The following is a 19,716-nucleotide window of genomic DNA, read 5'->3' as shown; positions in this document are numbered from 1 at the left end:
CCACTTATATAAGTGCCATAAAGATATTTTATCAACAACACAATACTAGAAGATAAGAGCGTATTTAGAGGATGTTTTTCCCCTGTGAGGGTAGTTATTGCAAAGCAGAGATCAGACAGAAATTTAGTGGTTGAGTGAAACTGAAGAGGTCATCATGGTAGAGTTCATAGAAGCTCAAGAGAAACAACTGATCTAGCCCACTAGAAGCAAGATCAATAAGCACGCAGAGCTGAAGGGAATGCACTGGAAGAATGGCTGGCAATTATAATGTCTACCTAGAGATGTGAATATAGTGCACAGTCAAGTGTGCTGTGACCCAGAGATATGAGGATTGATAGGTAGAAATAGGAGGTCACCCATTAACAGAATGCCTAATGTAGCAGAGAGGACTTCTTGGTTGTGACTGAAGAAGGATCATAAGGTTTAAAACTCAGTGACTACGTGGTACACAGCAACCAATCATTACTTCTGAACCACCAGCTGGAAGGTGTCTTGGGATTACAAGGTTGAAGGAGACAGCTGTTTCCTAGCTAAGGATGCTGCTGGCCTAGTCTCAAAGACGTACTGCACAGCAGGGTTTAACCAACAAATTTAATAATGAAAATGATAGGGTACAGGCTAAATCCTTTGGCACCTAATGATGCACCCTAACACTTTCAATAAAATTGAAACTCATGCGGAATCGGAAGATTTGATGTTTAACGTGCTTCTATAAAGCAATTTACTAAAGCTCACAAGAGCTTTATCTTTTAAAAAAAATTCAGAAATAGAGAGATATTTGTTTTTTTCTGTACATTCTTGATTATTATTTCTGTAACATAATAATATTGAGGAAACAGACTGACAAGTTACGAAGTCCAGCAATAGAAAGCATTTGCAGTAACTAACACCAACAGGAACAGCAACCTAACCAAATTCTTTGATTATTATTTTATTATTTACGATGTATATTTTGTTTCAAAATCAAAAATGTTTGAAATATATAAATAAATTGTCAGATTAGTAAAACAATAGCTTTTTACAATTAGAACGTGGAGCAGGCTTCTTTTTTTACAAAACTTTCTCTTTAGGTATAACACACAATCAAGTATAATTTTGAGTGCAAGTCTCTGGCTTTTATTAAACCTTTATGCACACCGGGACAACAAAGAAAAATTAATTTCAATGGTAGTTCTTTTGGGATAACAGTTTAATATTACAAATAAGTATTACACAATATTTAGGATGCACTTAGGCACCAACTTTAGCATCGCAAGATGATGTCTAACATTTGCTGAGATAATGCAGTTGGTGTGTAAACAGACTATTGCTAGTGCTGTCAGAGCAGATTGTACTTGAGCTGATGAAGAGAAACCCACAGAGACTAAGACTTTTACAGACAAACTACAGATCGCAGAACAACATGTAAATGGGGTTTCCTGAATGTGTTCAGAAGCCCACAATGGAGCAAATGTCTTAATCTGCAGCAAGTGAATTCAATGAGAAATATTGGATGTTCCTCATAAGGGTGATGAATGAAATATTTTTCAACGCTGATAAATGTTACAAATTGTTGCATGCACACGGGTTTCAGATGTATTGATAGTATTACACTTACATAACGATGCAATATCAACAAACATCAGAGCAATTTGCAAACCAGGAAGTGCAAGCTGGTTTTGGCAATGCCAATACTATTTGGCTTTCGAAACGGGAAACTTATGAAGGCAAGATAAAATATTTCAAAAGCTCTGGGGAGTCAAATAAAATTGAAAACAGAATCTGACAAAAAATTGATAGAGTGCTGCAAAACTTGAACTGGTGACCACTAACCTGTGTGATTCAGAGGATACAATAATCACTCTTGAAGGTACTGAATGGCGTAGAACATCCTGAAGTAATTGTACCAGGTAGAAATGGCCCAAGTGGTTGACTTGAAAAGTGGTCTCTAGGCCATCCTCTGTCAATTGCCATGGGCAACCAAATACACCGGCATTGCAGATCAATAGGTGAAGGGGTCTGCAGAAAGTACAGAACACAAGTATTCTAAATATTTAGGACAGAGAGCAAGAGGAAGCTTTTGTTTCTAATGAGGCTGTGGACTGAAGAAGAGACAGCCTAGATTTTGCTGTTTTATTGGTGGCAAAACTGTCAACACTTATCGTCATTTCTCTGTGAAACTGACAGCAACTTCTGGCATCTGCATATGGGCAGTTAAAGGCAGAAATCCAGACACTGTTGTCAGTGATTTTCTGCTCCTCCATATACTGTGCTGTTTTAATCCTCCTAGTTGTTAATCAATTAGAAATCACTGAATTGACATAAACTTCCACTTTCATGCTATTATTTTCACTGCAAAAACCTTTGAAGAAATTATTCCTCATCTTATTGCCTTACTATGTCATAATGACCTCTGAGCAACCTCTCTGGCCCTGAAAGAAACTAATTACTTATTTGAGGAGTGTCAAATTTCATCATTCCATGATAATTTCATAGATTTTTAAAGTAATGAAAAAAAGTTCTGCAATTTGCTTACAATATTTCTGTCACTATCTTATGTCCCTTATTTCATTTTCTCTTAAATGATAAGTAAATAGTAAATTTTGCTTGTTACTTGCTGGTTTGCACTGTGTCTGAAAATTCTTCAGTGTAATTAGGTGTTTAGCCTGCTGGATGTGCTTCGTCTATTCCCATATTGCCACGAATTGTGATACTGGCCTGGGTTTTGAGACCAGTGGTGAAGTGACAGCACTTGGTGTTGACCTTGAAGAAAGCTGCCCACAAAGACTGTGTGATCTCTGTGGCATAGCTTTCACCTTACCCGGCATTGATTTCGTTCCGGCGTCAGCTGTATGGGATCCAGCAAATTTATTCCATAATTCCTCTTTTTAAATCCCCAGTTGTGACATAAATTTGCCCATCCTCTCCGTTTTTATAAACTAACCCAGGCACAACACAGCAAAAAATGTATTTCATCTGAATTTATTCACTCAAGATAAAATTATTGCTCAAATGGGCGTTTAGCCTGCATGATGACATTACTGTGCTGGACGCCAGAGATCCAATACAACTGAAGCCGGAGTGAAATTAATGTTGGGTAAGGTGAAATCTATGCCACAGAGATCACAAGGGGCAGAATCTTCTGTCTGTCGGGAGGGCCGGTCAGGAGTGGGCACGGAGCTGATCACCGCCCGCGATCGTCTGCATGCAGCCATTTTACATGGGTGGGCTAGTTAAGGCCCGTCCAGTGTGACACGCGCCCGGCAGCACTCAGCGCTACCTGTGCGGGCAGGGTGAGGAGGGAGAGTCGGGGACTGCGCTCTTTCACACATGTGCCTGAAAGAGCACAGAAATCGCTCTGGGGCACGGAGCTGCCTCGGGGAGACTAAGTTCAGTTTTAAAGTTTGAAAAAAAGAAAGATTAAAATTATTCAGACATGTCCCCATATGTGACAGTGTCACATGAGCTGGGAAATGTTTATGAATTGTCAATATTTTAAAAATCAATTTAATAAAACCTTCATGAAAGCTCATCCTGCCCCTGGCTGAGGTTTCACGAAAAATGCGAGGCTGCTTAAGCTGTTCGCCTGTCCGCCAACCTTAAGGTTGGACTGGCAGCGTTAAGAATTAGTCTAATTAGTTTATTAATGGCCTTAACAGGCCTTTGGCAGTTAGGCTGCCATGCGCCCGCCGAATGGAGGATCTGAATGACACGCGGTGATGTCCGGACTCACGCCCAGCATCACTGCGTGTCATTTTGCGCATCGCCGTGCGAGGCCCGTCAAAATTCTCCCCAAGGTCATTGTGGCCAGCTTTCTTCAAGGTCAACACCAAGTGCTGTCACTGCCACTGGTCTCAAAACCCAGGCCAATATCACAATTCGTAGCAACATGAGAATAGACAAAGCACATGGTGGAGGGGATGCGCCAAAGACATTGGTCAGGACGGACTATTTCTGTGTTGAAATTTCAGTGCAACTCTCAGCATTCAAGACATTTTAAACTTTTTGTAAAGAACCCATGTACTTTTAAAAGAAAACTTTAAAGTTTGCAAGATACAAAGTTTTTTTTAAACTATCTCATTCCAGAAAAAATGGCATAAACGTTGTGACTGTTTTGAGATCTGAACATGTAAACTATACGGAATTTTATTTCAAGCTATCACTTTACTTCTCAGCAGGTCATAATTGAGGCTATCAATCAAGATTTCACTGCACTGCACACAGAAGATGATGGAAAAAAACACAACTATTATGTTGTTAAACTGTGTACAAGTCTGTACATTTTATATTTCTTCTCTTCCCTCAGAGGGTGTAGTCATGAGGATGTTTACGAAAATTTAAATGTCATTCCAAACAATTCTTTCAATATTTGAATGGTATTTTGGATGAATTGTGCCATTTTTCATGTTTAAAGTAGCCAAGGATTTTGCTTTCTTTCCCCTTAATTTTGAAAATGCAACAATAAATAAGATTATTAGGCACTATTTAAAGTGCAACTATTCCAAAAATTTTAAATGCTGGCATGTTCACGCTTGCAGTATTTTAAGATATATTTGAAACGTATTGCAGCTATCAGTAGCGTTGGATTTCTCCTGTAGAGGGCATAGGCATTCATTCCAAGAACACAAGGAGGAATCAGTCTGTGGCATTTGGTGGGCTTTGTGGTTCACTTGGAGTTCAAGCATCGTCGAGAATGCAATAAGTGGGATCAACGGTCAATTCTTCAGCAGCTCGTGCACCTCAGTTGTGTCGTGCAGTTCAAGGTTTGTGAGTAAACAACTGGGACACATGAGAAAGGTGGGAGAGAAGAAGCAACTCACAGTATAGATCTCATCATTATGAATACCACTGTTATTCAGTATTCATGGAAAAAATTTATTCCACAATTCTTCTTCTCAAATCCCCAGTTGTGACATAAATTTTGCCTGTCCTTTCCATTTTTATAAACTAAACCAAGCACAACATAGCAAAAAAAGTATTTTATCTGAATTTATTCACTTAAGATAAAATTATTGCCCTAATGTAATTTGCTTCAAAGTAGCTACAAGAAATAGCAAAATGTGGATCTCTGAGAAATCCTAACAACCCAAGGGTCCTTTAAAAATTTATGAACATTTGATAAGAACAGTACTATATTTTCCATAATGGTAATTTTACAACTAGAACAAAATGAAGCATTTAATTTGCGGACATAAATGTAGGACTTCAATTTCAGATTTTTATTGTTATTAATATTATGCTGAACAATTCAAATTCTGCAGAAGTCTGCCATTGTAGGTCCGACTGCAGCAAAAAATAAGATTTGCTGCAGCGATTAAAAAGGATCAATGAAAATGGTCAGCTTTGTTCATTTCAACAGAGTTACAAGAACCTCACTAAATTCCATCTTTACCTTGTAATCCACTTGCAAAATTATGGAAGTCTAAAATGTTGAACCATTTCATTTTGCCAAATTTGTACTTTCAATCTTTCTACATCAGAAGCAACACTTGCTTTATGTCAAATTTGTTTTTCTCAGTTTCAATTGACATAAAATTCAACCCAAAATTAAAATCTCAGCAGGGCTTGGATTCAAATTCCTTTGGTTCCTAAGATAATTGTTAAGTGGATTCTTTGACTTCCAAACACACATACCTGGCTGCCAGTCAAGCATCAATCTTTCTTCCTTTTGCTCATCTATTATGCAAGATTTCAACAAAAATCTCTCCTGAGCCCATTTTACACAAATGACAATTTTGGAGGTCCAATTTTCAAAACTTTTACAAAATCATGGGGCAATTTTCTGACTGTGTTTGTTGCACAGTTGATCCTGCAGTGGAGATGCATAAATGTTGATGGAAAGGAAGTAGCAAGGTCCATGTGCTTTTTTCCTGCATTGGGCAGAGTGAAGGGAAAATGGGCAATTTTTAAAACAGCTGTGCCATTTTCTTTTGCAGCTGATCCTACATTTTTCAGGGTTATTTATAGGTTTGTCATTAGCCCAGACATCAGACAGGCAGGGTTAAAATTGCATCTAGAAATGATTGAGCACTTGGACAAGTATCAGAGTAGGAATAAAAGAAACTTTGATTGACGAGATATAACAAGTCATGTTCCCAGGAGCCCCAGCTTTTCAGCATCTGTATGAATTATTTGGATGGAGAAAGAGGGCCAAGTTTGTAGATGATCCTAAGTTAGGAAATTGTGTAGGTATAACAGATCGAGCTCAATGTAGGTAAGTGTGAGGTTTTCCAGTTTGAAATTAGTCATCCATTTATAAATCACAAACAGCTAGTGCCAAGGTGTAACGTAGCTGAAAATGTTAATGTCTTTAGCTTAAGGGGGTTAGAATTCAAAAGTGCTACTTCAGTTGTACATAGCCTTTGAGTTCTGCGTTTCTTGGGTACAGGGCCTCAGGAAAGATACACCAATTGAAAAGCAGAATACTGTGGATGCTGGAAATCTGAAAAAAAACCATAAAATGCCGGAAGTACTCAGGTCAGGCAACATGTGTAAGAAAGAAACAGAGTTAACGTTTCAGTCAATGATGAAAGGTCATCAACTTTAACTCTCTTTCAGTTGTATTGGTTTTAGAGCCAGTGCAGTGTTAATTCACCAAAATGGTAGCAATTTACCACAATTATACTGGGGCTAAAGGGGTTAAGTTATGAGGGCAGATTATTTAAGCTTGGCTTGTACTCTCCTGGATTTAAAAAGTTAAGCGATGATCTAATGAAGCTATTTATAATAGGTTTTGATGAGGTGATACAGAGAAACTACTGTTAGGCTAGGAAGGAAATAATGTAAGGAAATGCCTCTAAATACCTTTGTTTCATCGGGGCATTTAGCCAAAGTCTGCACTGCTGTATTCATTTAAATGGCTGCCCTTTAAGCTATTGTTGATAGCCAGGCAGAGTAAAAGCCAGTAAGGAAGTTTAAATCCCGCACAAATGCACTGCACACCTGCATGCGTTAGGACTTCAACAGGGTCCCAATGTGCAACTGTAGTGAATGCCGCTGGAATTACTCTCTTTAATTCAGAAATTCCAAGCCTATCTCTTTTGGTGGGACAAAACAGCACAAATGAGGGCGGAGGTGACGTGAGAGTGACTGCCCTTGACATCAAGGTAGCATTTGACTGAGTGCGGCATCAAGGAGCCCTAGCAAAACTGGAGTCAATGCGAATCAAGGGAAGAAGTCTCCGCTGGTTGGAGTCATACCTAGCACAAAGGAAGATGGTTGTGGTTGTTGGAGGTCAATAGCTCAGTTCCAAAACATCATTGAAGGAGTTACTCAGGCTAGTGTGCTAAAACCAATGATCTTCAGCTGCTTCATCAATGACCTTCCTTCCATCATAAGGTCAGAATTGGGGATATTCGCTGATGATTGCACAATGTTCAGCACCATTAATGATTCCTCAGATACTGAAGCAGTCCACCTGCAAATGCAGCAAGACTTGGACAATATCCAGGCTTGGGCTGACAAGTGGCAAGCAACATTCGCACCACACAATGACCATATCAAAAAAGAGAGAATCTAATCATCTCCCCTGACATTCAATGGCATTACCATCACCGAATCCTCCACTATCAACATCCTGGGGGTTGCCATTGACCAGAAACAGAACTGGGCCAGCCATTTAAATACTGTAGCTACAAGAATAGGCCACAGGCTAGGAATCCTACGCTAAGTAACTCACATCCTGACTCCCCAAGGCCTATCCACCATCTACAAGGCACATATCAGGAGTGTGCTGGAATACTCTCCACTTGCCTGGATAGGTGCAGCTCCAACAACACTCAAGAAGCTTGACACCATCCAGGACAAAGCAGCCTGCTTGATTGGCATGCCATCCAAAAACATTCACTCCCTCCACCACTGATGCACAGTGGTTGCAGTGTGTACCATCTACAAGGTGCATTGCAGAAACTCAGCAAGGCTCTTTAGACAGCATGTTCCAAACCCATGACGGCTGCCATCTATAAGGACAAGGGCAGGAGACACATGGGAACACCACCACCTGGAAGTTCCCCTCCAAGCCACATCATCCTGACTTGGAAATATATTGTCGTTCCCTCAATGTCGCTGAGTCAAAATCCTTGAACACCCTCCCTAATAGCACTGTGGGTGTATCCACACCACATGGACTGCAGCAGTTCAAGAAGGCAGCTCACCACCATGCTCTCAAGGGCAATCAGTGATGGGCAATAAATGCTGGCCTACCTTGCGATGCCCACACCCCATTAAATGAATAATATTTTTAAAATCTCATATTTAAAGCTAAGCCATTTAGGAGTGAAATCAGAAAGTATTCTTTGCACATAAAGGCTGGTAGAAATCTGGAATTCTCTCCCCCAAAGAGTTGTAGATGCTGGGTCATTGAAAATTTTAAGACTGAAATTGAGGGATTTTTGTTAGGGTATCAGAGGATATGAAGCAAAGCCAAGCAAATGGAGTTGAGGTACAGATCAGCCATGGCCCAACTGAATGGTAGAGCAGGCTCGTGGAGCTGATATCCCTGATACTTAAAAATTGCCAACTACTTCCAAGGTGGCAGTTATGTCATGAAAGAGAGAGAGAGACACTTTTTAAAAAAATTCCAATTAACTTCAAATTTATATTTAGTCCAAAAAATAAACAAGTCAAAAGGCTTTTGTGTTGGTTTTCTTCCAAAAAAAATATAAATTATCAGGGCTGATAGCATCACAGGGAAAAATGTCTTGGAGGAGTGATTGAGTCCAGGATACAGAAAGATGAATTAATATCTGCAGAGACAGTCATTAACCCAAACGCTTCAGGGATTGGGTGATTTCAACTGTGTGTTAATTCATCTCCCTCACACTGTCAGGCTCAGTTACTCCTCCCTGCCAGTTCCTCAGCGGTCATTGCTGGAAGAAATATGTTCATGTTGACAGAAGATAACGAAAATCAAAATATAAAAGTTAAATAAAATTTACTTTGCAACTTACTTCTATTTTTCATTAAAATTTTTAAACAAAACTTGCTAAAAAATCTAAAAATAACACATTTCTGTTTCTAAAAAAATACTTATGACAGAAGTATAATTCTGTTTTAATTCAGCTATTTATGTTATCTTTTACTGAAACAGCAAAAATGTTAGGCTTTCGCATGTGTCTATGCACTGGATGCATTTTATTACCTTGTTGTCTTAGAAATGTTTGTCATTTGAACACGTTGCTCACCAAACACTAGGGTTGGGTATCCAGGGCACTTTAACAATGTTGTCGGAGTAATCAAAATTTTGATTCAGGTATTTGATTTTCAAACAGTCATTTCTTCCACAATACCAGCTCTTGCATTAAGGGTGATTTTCTTTTCTTCAAACAATTTCTTTCTAAGCATAAGAAGCCTTTGAATCACATAAAGCTACTATTTTTTTTCTGCTGAAAGGGCACTGTCAAGTTCAATCAGTAAACATGACAATATTTAAGAACAGATATAGAAATCAAGTGTGAGTTCTAATTGTGTTAATAACCTGGATATGGGGTGGCTAATTGTGGATACCCCAATTTACCATAAGCAGATGGTTACTTCAATCAATATGCAGAGTATTGTCCATCAAATCAGACACATGTTGGATCTAAGAAGCTGATGCTAAAAATGGATTAACAGCCACTCCATATCTTAGGCAAACCTTGTTATAAACATAGAAAAAGGAAGACTGTGTCTTCATGGAGAGGATGGCCCTGGGCAGGCAGTCAGCAGCACCTAGAGGAGAGTGCGAGAGGAGAACTCTGGGACAGGCAGTCAGCAGCTCCTAGAGGAAAGTGTGAAAGGAGGACCCTGGTACAGGCAGTAAGCAGCACAAAGACGAGAGTGCAAGAAGAGGACCCCAGGACAGAAAGTGAGCAGCACCTAAAGGATCTAGTCTTTCTAGAGGATCTATCATCCGGTCTATACTCAAATAGGAGTAAGGGTAAAATAAAAGCAAGGGTTCATATTCTATTTCATTAAGATATGTCTGGGGAGCTCAGTCCTGTGATTTGCACATCCTGTGCTATGTGGGAAATCCTAGACGCTCCTGGTGGACTGACCATGTGTGCAGTGGGGGCCTCCAACTGGAGCAACTCAAGCTCTGGGTCTACAGTGCATTCACAAGGCTGAGAGGTTCGTGGATAGCACATTTCAGGATGTGGTCACCCAGCAGCTTAAGTAAGTGCAAGTAGACAGAAGAAGGGGACAAGGCAGGAAGTGAAGGAATCCCTCGAGTGTATTTCACTCGTAAACCATTTTTCAGCCTTGGGAAATTATGAGTGTGACGGTTCCTCTGTGGAAGCCAACCAGATCCATGGCACTGTGGGTGATCAGCTGTTCAAGGGGGGAGAAAGAAGTCTGGAAGGGCAATAGGGGTAGGGGATTCGTTAGTGAAGGGAGTAGACAGGATCTTCTGCAGTCGTAGATGTGGCTCCAGTATGGTATGTTACCTCCCAGGTGCCAGGGTCAAGGATGTCATGGAATGACTGCAGGGAATTCTGAAGAGGGAGGGTGAACAGTTAGAGGTCATGTTCATATTGGGACCAATGACATAGGAAGAAAGAGAGACGAGGTTATGCAAGCAGACTTTAGGGAGTTAGGTAGGAAATTGAAAAGAAGGACTTCAAAGGTAGTTGTCTCTGGCTTACTCCCAGTGCCCCCAGTAGTGAGTTTCGGAACAGAAGGATAGAGCAGATGAATGCATGGCTTGAGAGATGGTGCAGAAGGGAGGGTTTTAGGTTCCTGGGGCATTGGGACCATTTCTGGGAGAGGTGGAACCTGTACAAGTTCGACGGGTTACATCTGAAGAGGAAAGGGACCAACATCCTCGCAGGGAGGTTTGTTAATGCTGTTGGGGTGCATTTAAACTAAATTTGCAGAGGGGTGAGATCCTGAACATTTGTTCAGAGAGGAGAGAAGCTGAGACGGAATTAGAAGTTAAAATGCTAGTAAGGGAGTCCAGAAGGCAGACGAAACATAGGCTAAATAAGAAAGAAGTGAATTTAGCAAGGTAAAATGGAATATATTTTAATGCAAGGAGCCTGAGGAATAGGACAGGCGAGCTGAGTGCACAGATAGGCACATGGGAGTACAATATTATAGCTATGACCGAGACTTGGCTAAAAGAAGGGCAGGATTGGCAGCTTAAGATTCCTGGTTATAGGGTATTCAGACGAGATAGAGAGGGGGATAGAAAGGGGGGGGTTGCGGTTGCAGTGTTGATCAAGGAATCAATTATAGCAGTGAGGAGGGATGACATCTTGGAAGGATCATCAAATGAGGCCATTTGGGTAGAAGTAAAAAACACAAAAGGGTCAAACACACTTTTGGGCGTGTACTGTAGGCCCCCAAACAGTCAGGAAGAGACAGAGGATCAAATATGTAATCAAATTTCAGAGAAGTGTAAGAATAATAAGGCAGTAATAGTAGAGGATTTTCACTAGCCAAATAATAACTGGGATAGTTTTAGTGTGCAAGGTAGGGAGGGAGCAAAGTTCTTAAGCTGCATCCAGGAGAACTTTTTTGCCAGTATGTAGAAAGCCCAATAGGGAAGGGGCAGTTCCAGACCTAATATTTGGAAATGAGCCCAGGCAGATGGAAGGCATATCAGTAGGAGAGCATTTTGGAGATGGCAACCATAACTCAGTTAGATTTAGGATAGTTATGGAAAAGGATAAGGTTGGGCCGGAAATAAAAATTCTAAACTGTGAAAAGGCTAATTTTACTAAGATGAGAAATGATTTGGCTGAAGTGAACTGGGAGCAACTACTTGCAGATAAAACTATGTCAGAGCAGTGGGAGGCATTTAAGGAAGAAATAGCGAGAATACAGGGAAAATACATTGCTGTAAAGACAAAGGGGGTACCAAGTCCGGAGAACCTTGGATGGACATACAGGTTAGGATTAAGAAAAAAAGAGAGAAGCATATGGCAGATACAGAGGGCTCAATATGGCAGAGTCCCTAGAGGAGTATAAAAAGTGCAGGAGGGAACTTAAAAAAGAAATTAGGAAAACCAAGAGAGTGCATGAGAAAGCATTGGTGGGTAGAATAAAGGAAAACCCAAAGGTTTTTTTTTAACTATATAAGGAGCAAGAGAATAACTAGGGAAAGAGTAGGGCCAATTAGGGACCATAGAGGTAACCTGTGTGTGGACCCGGAAGATGTGGGTGCAGTTCTCAATGAATACTTTGCGTCGGTCTTCACAATGGAAAAGGACGACACAGGCATAGACATCAGGGTGGAGGACTGTGAAATATTAGAGGAAATTAACATAAAGAGAGAGGAGGTACAAGCGAGTTTAGCGGCCTTATAAGTGGATAAATCCGCAGGCCAGGATGTGATGTAGCCCCAACTGTTGAGGGAGGCAAGGGAAGAGATATCAGGGGCCTTGGCAGTAATTTTCAAATCCTCTCTGGCCACAGGTGAGGTGCCAGAGAATTGGAGGACTGCTAGCACTGTCCCATTATTAAAAATGGGAGGGAGGGATAGACCAGGAAATTACAGGCCAGTCAGTCTAACCTCAGCAGTGAGGAAGTTACTAGAAAGAATTCTGAGGGACAGAATATATCTGCACTTGGAGAGACACAGATTAATCAGCGATAGTCAGCATGGATTTGTTAAGGGAAGATCATGTTTGATAAATTTGATCAAATTTTTTGAGGAAGTAACCAGGAGTGCTGATGAGGCTAATGCATTTGATGTGGTCTATTTGGGCTTTATCAAGGCTTTTGATAAGCTCTCTTATGGCAGATGGTGAAGAAAGTAAGGGCCCATGGGATCTAAGACAAAGTGGCACGTTGGATCCAAAATTGGCTGAGAGGTAGGAAGCAGAGGGTGATGGTAGAAGGATGTTTCTTTGACTGGAAGTCTGTTTCCAGTGGGGTTCAGTGCTGGGGCCCTTGCTGCTTGTGGTGTACATAAATGATTTGGACTTAAATGTAGGGTGTATGAGCAAGAAGTTTACGGATGACCGAAAATTGGTAGGGTGGTTAATAGTGAGAAGGATAGTCATAAACTGCAGGAGGATATCAATGAATTGGTCAGGTGGGCAGAGCAATGGCAAATGGAATTCACAGAATCACAGAGGCAGAAGAGGCCCTTCGGCCCATCAAGTCCGCACTGACACGTGAGAAACACCTGACCTACCTACCTAATCCCATTTACCAGCATTTGGCCCATAGCCTTGAATGTTATGACGTGCCAAGTGCTCATCCGGGTACTTTTTAAAGGATGAGGCAACGTGCCTCCACCACCCTCCCAGGCATTGCATTCCAGACTGTCATCACCCTCACACCCCCGCTAAATGTCCTGCCCCTCACCTTGAACTTATGTCCCCTTGTGACTGACCCTTCAACGAAGGGGAACAACTGCTCCCTATCCACCCTGTCCATGCCCCTCATAATCTTGTACATCTCGATCAGGTTGTCCCTCAGTCTTCTCTGCTCCAACATGGTCTATCCTCTCTTCATAACTTAAATGTTTCATCCCAGGCAACATCCTGGTGAATTTCCTCTGCACCCCCAGAACACCCGGAAAAGTATGAGGTAATGCACTTGGGGAGGGCTAACAAGGCAAGGGATTACACTATGAACGGTAGCACCCTGGAAAGTACTGAAGATCAAAAGGACCTTGGTGTGCATATCCACAAATCCCTGAAGGTAGCAGGGCATGTAGATAAGGTGGTTAAGAAGGCATATGGAATGCTTGCCTGTATTAGCCGAGGCATAGAATACAAGAGCAGGGAGCTTATGCTGGAACTGTATAAAACGCTGGTTAGGCCACAACTGGGGTACTGCATGCAGTTCTGGTCACCACATTATAGGAAGGATGTGATTGCACTGGAGAGGAGCAGAGGAGATTTACCAGGATGCTGCCTGGGCTGGAAGTTCTGAGCTATGAGGAAAGATTGGAAGGGCTGGGATTGTTTTCCATGAAACAGCGAAGATTGAGAGAGGACCTGATAGAGTTGTATAAAATTATGAGGGGATAGGAAGGCACTTTTTCCATTAATAAAGGGGTCAATAATCAGGGGGCATAGATGTAATGTAAGAGGTAGAAGGCTAAGAGGGGAGTTGAGGAGAACGTTTTTCATCCAGAGGGTGGTGAACTCATTGCCTGAAAGGCTGGTTGAGTCAGATGCTCTCATAACATTTAAGAAGTATTTAGATATTCACTTGCATTGTCATAGCCTCCAGGGCTATGGGCCAAGCGCTGAAAAACGGGATTAGCGTAGTCAGATCTTTGTTGACCGGCATAGACACGATGGGCCGAAATACCTCCATCTGTGCTGTAAACGTCTATGAGTATAATAGTATAATGTACATGGCACCGGTAGTTGTCCCTTTGAAAAGAAACTGTACTTATCTACCCATTGTAGAAACTTTATTTTGTTTGAAAATAACAATCTGTAAAGGAAATATCACTTTTTTCCCTGATATTACTGTGGGATACTTTGAAGCAGGCTTGTGGGGGCTGTGTCCTGTGTGTATGTTTGTGTGTTTGTGTGTGTGCGTGTGTGTGTGTGCGTGTGTGTGTGCGTGTGTGTGTGCAGGTAATTTAGTCGAACTAAAGCCGGTCAGGCTGCAAGGTTTGAATCATCAAAGGGATTATGTGTAAAAATGAGCATTTTGAAATGGATGGGTGACCTAAGATGAAGTCCCAGTAGATGCAGTGTGAGTGGAATTTGCATTTGTAGATAAGTTGAGAGGATGTTTGATTTTCAAAGTGACATGATAAGTTGTTTTACAGCTGGCAAAATAGATACAGCAAAGTTATTAAGTTTATTTTTCCCGAAAGTGCTGGCCATAATGACACCATGGAAGATTTTTATATTCTGGGAAAAGTAACTACCAAAGCAAGGGTGAAACAATGGGATTTACAGATCAAAAGGGAGAAATATATTTTTAAAAAGATGGAAAGCTGTATGGGGAGTGGTCATTTGAGATCAGGAAAGGTGGACTGTGTTTAACAGACCCGTGAAAAAGCAGCCTCCAGCCACCCCAGAGAAGTGTTTGCCTGTTCCAGAGAGGAAGGTTTTGTTAAAAACTTTGGAATTCCATTGTTGAATGAGAGGGAGAGAGAAGCTGTGAAACACCTCCCTTATAACAACAGCAAGTGCTTGTGGTAATATTGCTGGATGTTTTATAGATTAAAAATCTACTGGACTGTTGTCTGAAAGGGGTGTGTAGTTGGGAGTCTAGTTAAGTAGAAATCTCTTGGGAACTGTTATAAAACTAAGTTTAACTGTGTAATTCTAATCTTGTGTTCAACTTTTCTTTTCTTTTGTTAATAAATGTTTTAATTTAATCTTTAAAATCTCCAAATGTGGAAGTGGATTCTTTACTTCTGAGTTCAGTGCACAGACCTTCTCATAACAAATACAAATTGCAAAATCATTGTGATAGCTTGGCCAAGTTTCTCTTTGTGATTTGGAGAGCCTGGCAAATACCACCTGCCATTTCATAATAAATCAAAGAATGGTTAAAGAACAATTTTAGGAAATAATTTCAGGGGGAGTACAGTGGACATGAGATAAAAGGTCAGGTATGAACATTCAAAGAAACAAGCCTCTCTACAGTTGTCCAGCTGGGTGGATGCACATTTGTTTGGTTACATCCTTATGTAGCCAATTGTAGCCAAAGGCAGGAAAACATTCAATGGTCTCTCTTCCCACTGTATGTTTACCTCTGATGTCCTCCAAGAATATAGCCTTCGTTTGCCCACCACTGAGTCCCACCCCAAATTCTTATCTACATACTACCCCAGCATCCATTCATCCAAAAACAGAGCATCATTTTTCACATGTACACTGTTGACACCCAGCTCTACTTTGCCATCATCTCTCTTGACCCCTCCATTTTCTCAGAACGGTCAGACTGCTTATCTAATATCCAGTCCCGCATGAGCAGAAATTTCCTCCAATTAACTATTGGGCAGATCAAAGCCATCGCCTTCAGTCCACACAACAAACACTGTTCCCTAGCCATCGACTCCATCTCTCTCTCCCTGGCAAATATCTGAGGCGGAACCAGGCTATTAACAACCTCGATATCGTGTTTGAGGTGAGCTTCCAACCATATATCAACGCCACCTCTAAGACCACCTAATTCCACCCCACTAATATTTCCTGACTCCACGCTGCCTTAACTTCTATGCTGCTCAAACTCTCGTTCATACCTTTGTTACCTCTAGGCTTGACTATTCCAAAGCACTTCTGTCCAGTCTCCCAATTTCAGCCCTTTGCAAGCCTGACATCATTCAAAGTTCTATTCTCCATGTCCTAGCTCACACTAAGCCTCATTCACCCATCCTATCCCTATCCTCGGATTACATACATAGTCTCCTAGTTAAGCAAGGACATGATTTTAAAATTCTCAACCTTTTTTTTCACAGCCTTCCAAAGTCTTGCCCATATTTCTGTAATCTCCTCCAGTTTCCTAACTCTTGAGAAATTAACATTCCTCTCAGTCTGTACTGTTGAGTATCCCTGATTTTAATCGATCCATTATTGCTGGCTACGTCTTCTGCTGCCAAGGCTCAAAGCTCTAGAACATCCTCCCCAAACGTCCTTACTTGTTTTTCTTCTAAGGTGCACCTTAACACCTACCTTTTTGACCAAACTTTTGCTCATCTGCCCTAAAATCTCCATATGTTGTTCAATGTCAAAATTTGCTTCATAACAACAGTGGTGTGTGTTGGGATGTCTTATTAAGTTAAAGATGCTAGATAAATATGAGTTGATGTTGCTGTTACTTTCAACATTAAAACCGGCAAATCATGGGAGGTTGGAGAATGTCAGAAGAAACCCAAGGAAAGAGGCTAATTTTAGAGCAATGCATTTTTTTGAATGAATTGGAGTTCCCAATAATACTATCTAGGAAGACACCATATTGTCAGTACTTTTTTAATGCTCAAACTATTTAAGAATCATTGAGGAATGGATAGTTCTATGTAACTTCTGGAAATCAGTAATTCCAGAGTTACAAAATTTGCTCTAGTTGTAAAGTGAATTCAGATTTGACATCATCACAACAGTGACTTGAATTACTTTGGAGATCTATCCAGAACAAGCTCCATCAATATTGCATCAAAGCTATAGGTGTACATCATGAGATAATTTTTCTTTGACCCCGTGTGCTTGCTCAGAAAATGCTGAAGTTTGGTAATGATCCTTGTGAACTTAAATCTAAATGGGTAATTTCAAAATCCAGTATTCTGTGTATGAACTAGATACTGTTACGGACAGGAAAGAGACAGGCAAACTGTACTTCTTTCCTCTCATCGACTGTCTGTAAGCGGAAGGTGTTTGGAATTATTTTTAAAGCATATGGTGGCGTGTTTTCCCAAACCCTCAATTTGTGTGATCCAATTTACTAATAACATGCAGCAAACTAATGCTATGATTAACTCAAAATGCTGATTTATTTCACATTCTAAACCTGGGAAGGAATGTTTGCAAAATCCTACTCCACTGCACAGACACACACTGAAGGAGGGGATAGAAAAAATTTCACTACTATAGATAGTAACAGTATAAGAGCCAAAGGATTGGATATTAGGTCACATGATTTCCAGAGTCCGAGAAGTCAAAGTCCAGAGGGTGTTTTCCTTCGTGGTGGAGTTCAGTTCCAATGAGTTTCTGGGTGAAGGCAACAATACAAAAATCCTTGAAATGAATGATGTTGCAGCACAATGGGCTTTCTGTGCTTAGACCCCTTGGCACATATTGATCGGAGACTTTTAAAATCAAGCAGGCTTCCTGGAGCAGAGAGATGGTTACCAGTTGCTTGCTCAGCTAGATTGCTAGAGTCTTTCTCAGTTGGCGTTAAAACAGCATTCTGAGGATTTCGCAGTTCTCAAAGGCATACAGAGATTTCAAAATGTCACTCAAGTCATATGACTTTCTTTCACCATAACAATTTCAAAAGGGTTGTTATCCAGTGTCTGGAACTGGCTTTGATTTCAGGGCTGATAATGTCCTAGTCATGAGCTGTTGAAAGAGTTACCATCCATATTAAGCGTCTTGTGTCGGGAAGCCTTGGTCTGGGCAGACCCTCTGACTCCGCTAGAAGAGTAAGCTTATCAAGATGCAAGTGACGTCCTTTTGTCCCCGCAATAGTCCCCTTTTGAAATGGACCTGAACAGTCCCAGTTGTGAGATGGGTCTGTTAACAGCTCTGTAGGCAGAATGAGCTTCGATCTGCAAAACCCTGGTTTTGTGCTTAAAAAGGGTCTGTACAATGAGGTGAGAGATTCCACAGTCTGAGAGAGGAATTATTTTGTTCTGGCAACTGTTGCTGGTATCTTCTAAGGGTTAACTTTATGGTCATTGAATTGTAGAAGACATTTTCTTTGGTTCAGCAGTCCGTTTTAAAAGTCAATTTTAAAAATAGCAAAACGAATAAAGTTTTGATACATACAGTGTTGGATTTCCTTTCATGTCATAGGAAGCCCCAACAATAAATTCTATTGAATGCAGACAAATTAATAAATATACCATTATTGATTTATTAGCTAGAGTCTTGTATGTAAAATCATCTGTATCAAATAATGTGTGTTTATTCAAGATCCATGAAATACTGCAAAAGTGAAATGAACTAGAGGTCAATAACTGAAAATGAAGTGCCTAAGTTACAATGAAACTCAAAGTGAATATACAATGTCAAGGAAAGCAATGGGTAAGTTCTTTGTACTCGCAATGAAGATTGTCAGCCACACATACAGTTTGACAACCCTTCTTACGCAAGTATGTTGCTACTTTATGTATTCAACCTCATCTTCTTAATCATTGTATATGGTCCACTGTGCACACTACCTCTATTATAAAAATTCAAGAATTGCTTTGGGTCTTGGTTCTTAGTATGGTATTGGGGGACATGGGGTTTTCCACCATGGCAAAGCACAGACTCAGAGTAACCTCTCTCACTCAGTTTTTGCCTATTGCCTTTAAACAATAGCCCTCGTTTATATGGAGAACAAACTTAAATAAGAAAGGCCGTAGAAAAGAGGGGTAATCGGCCACACTTCTTTACTACCCCCACTTCCACCCCACATCTTCTAGCAATTCTAGCAATAGAGATAGGCTATTAATCTACTTAAAATATATGCTTTGGAGAACAATGCAGCAGAGAATCTTTATCAAATAAATGAAAACCACAGCACTACCAGCAATATTGTGCTGTGTGACTCCCTTCCAGGCAAATTCTAAACCAACTGTTCTATTGTAGATAGCAATGTATAATGGAATGTTTATGGTAGAATTTTAAATCAGCAAGGAACACTGCTGGATCTAGCATTCCGAAATGATCGTTTGTTTTTGACAGCTATGACTGGTTTTTGGGAGTCCAATATTACATTCAAAGTAGGTAAACAATAATGGCCTATTCAAAGGCATCCTCAGCAACACCAATATCTATCAAATGTATCAGTGGTATCTAAGATAAAATTATTAACTTTGGAACAGCCAAAGGTTTTTCTTTTTAGAAACCTATTTTGTACTTTTCTATCCTTCTGACCTTTAAATTTTCAATGAGCAGAAACTCTGCTTTTCTATAACGTCACAGCATGGAGAATGGAATAAAACTAGTCTTCGGAAGCTTGCCTTCAATATTCTTTCACCTCGCCTTGTTACCAAGTAACTGGCCTCCACTTCGAACCTCCTCCTGAAGACGTGGCTAACGATTGACATACATGTCTCATGTTAGGGGTCATGGGTGGCAAACCTCATACTACTTGCAGCAGTACAGAGCAAAATGCCAAGTATCA

The 19,716-nt window shown here is 40.6% G+C and overlaps 1 protein-coding gene across 10 annotated transcripts in view; it reads right to left on the bottom strand.

Moving 5' to 3' along the window:
• Positions 1 to 19,716, bottom strand: part of wwox (WW domain containing oxidoreductase) — a 974,426-nt gene that overhangs the window by 604,667 nt on the left and 350,043 nt on the right. For 9 of the 10 annotated variants that reach the window (XM_041192385.1, XM_041192386.1, XM_041192389.1 and 6 more), the window contains exon 7: positions 1,813 to 1,998. The exons of the other annotated variant lie outside the window; for it this stretch is intronic. In XM_041192385.1, the coding sequence (XP_041048319.1) occupies positions 1,813 to 1,998 (186 nt within the window). The remainder of the gene's footprint in view (positions 1 to 1,812; positions 1,999 to 19,716) is intronic. 10 annotated transcript variants of the gene reach the window in all.

Source organism: Carcharodon carcharias, chromosome 7, assembly GCF_017639515.1.
Source record: "Carcharodon carcharias isolate sCarCar2 chromosome 7, sCarCar2.pri, whole genome shotgun sequence".
Taxonomy (NCBI): Eukaryota; Metazoa; Chordata; class Chondrichthyes; order Lamniformes; family Lamnidae; genus Carcharodon; species Carcharodon carcharias.
The sequence above is the reverse complement of the archived record's forward strand: the minus strand, read 5'-3'. Positions and strand labels throughout refer to the sequence as shown.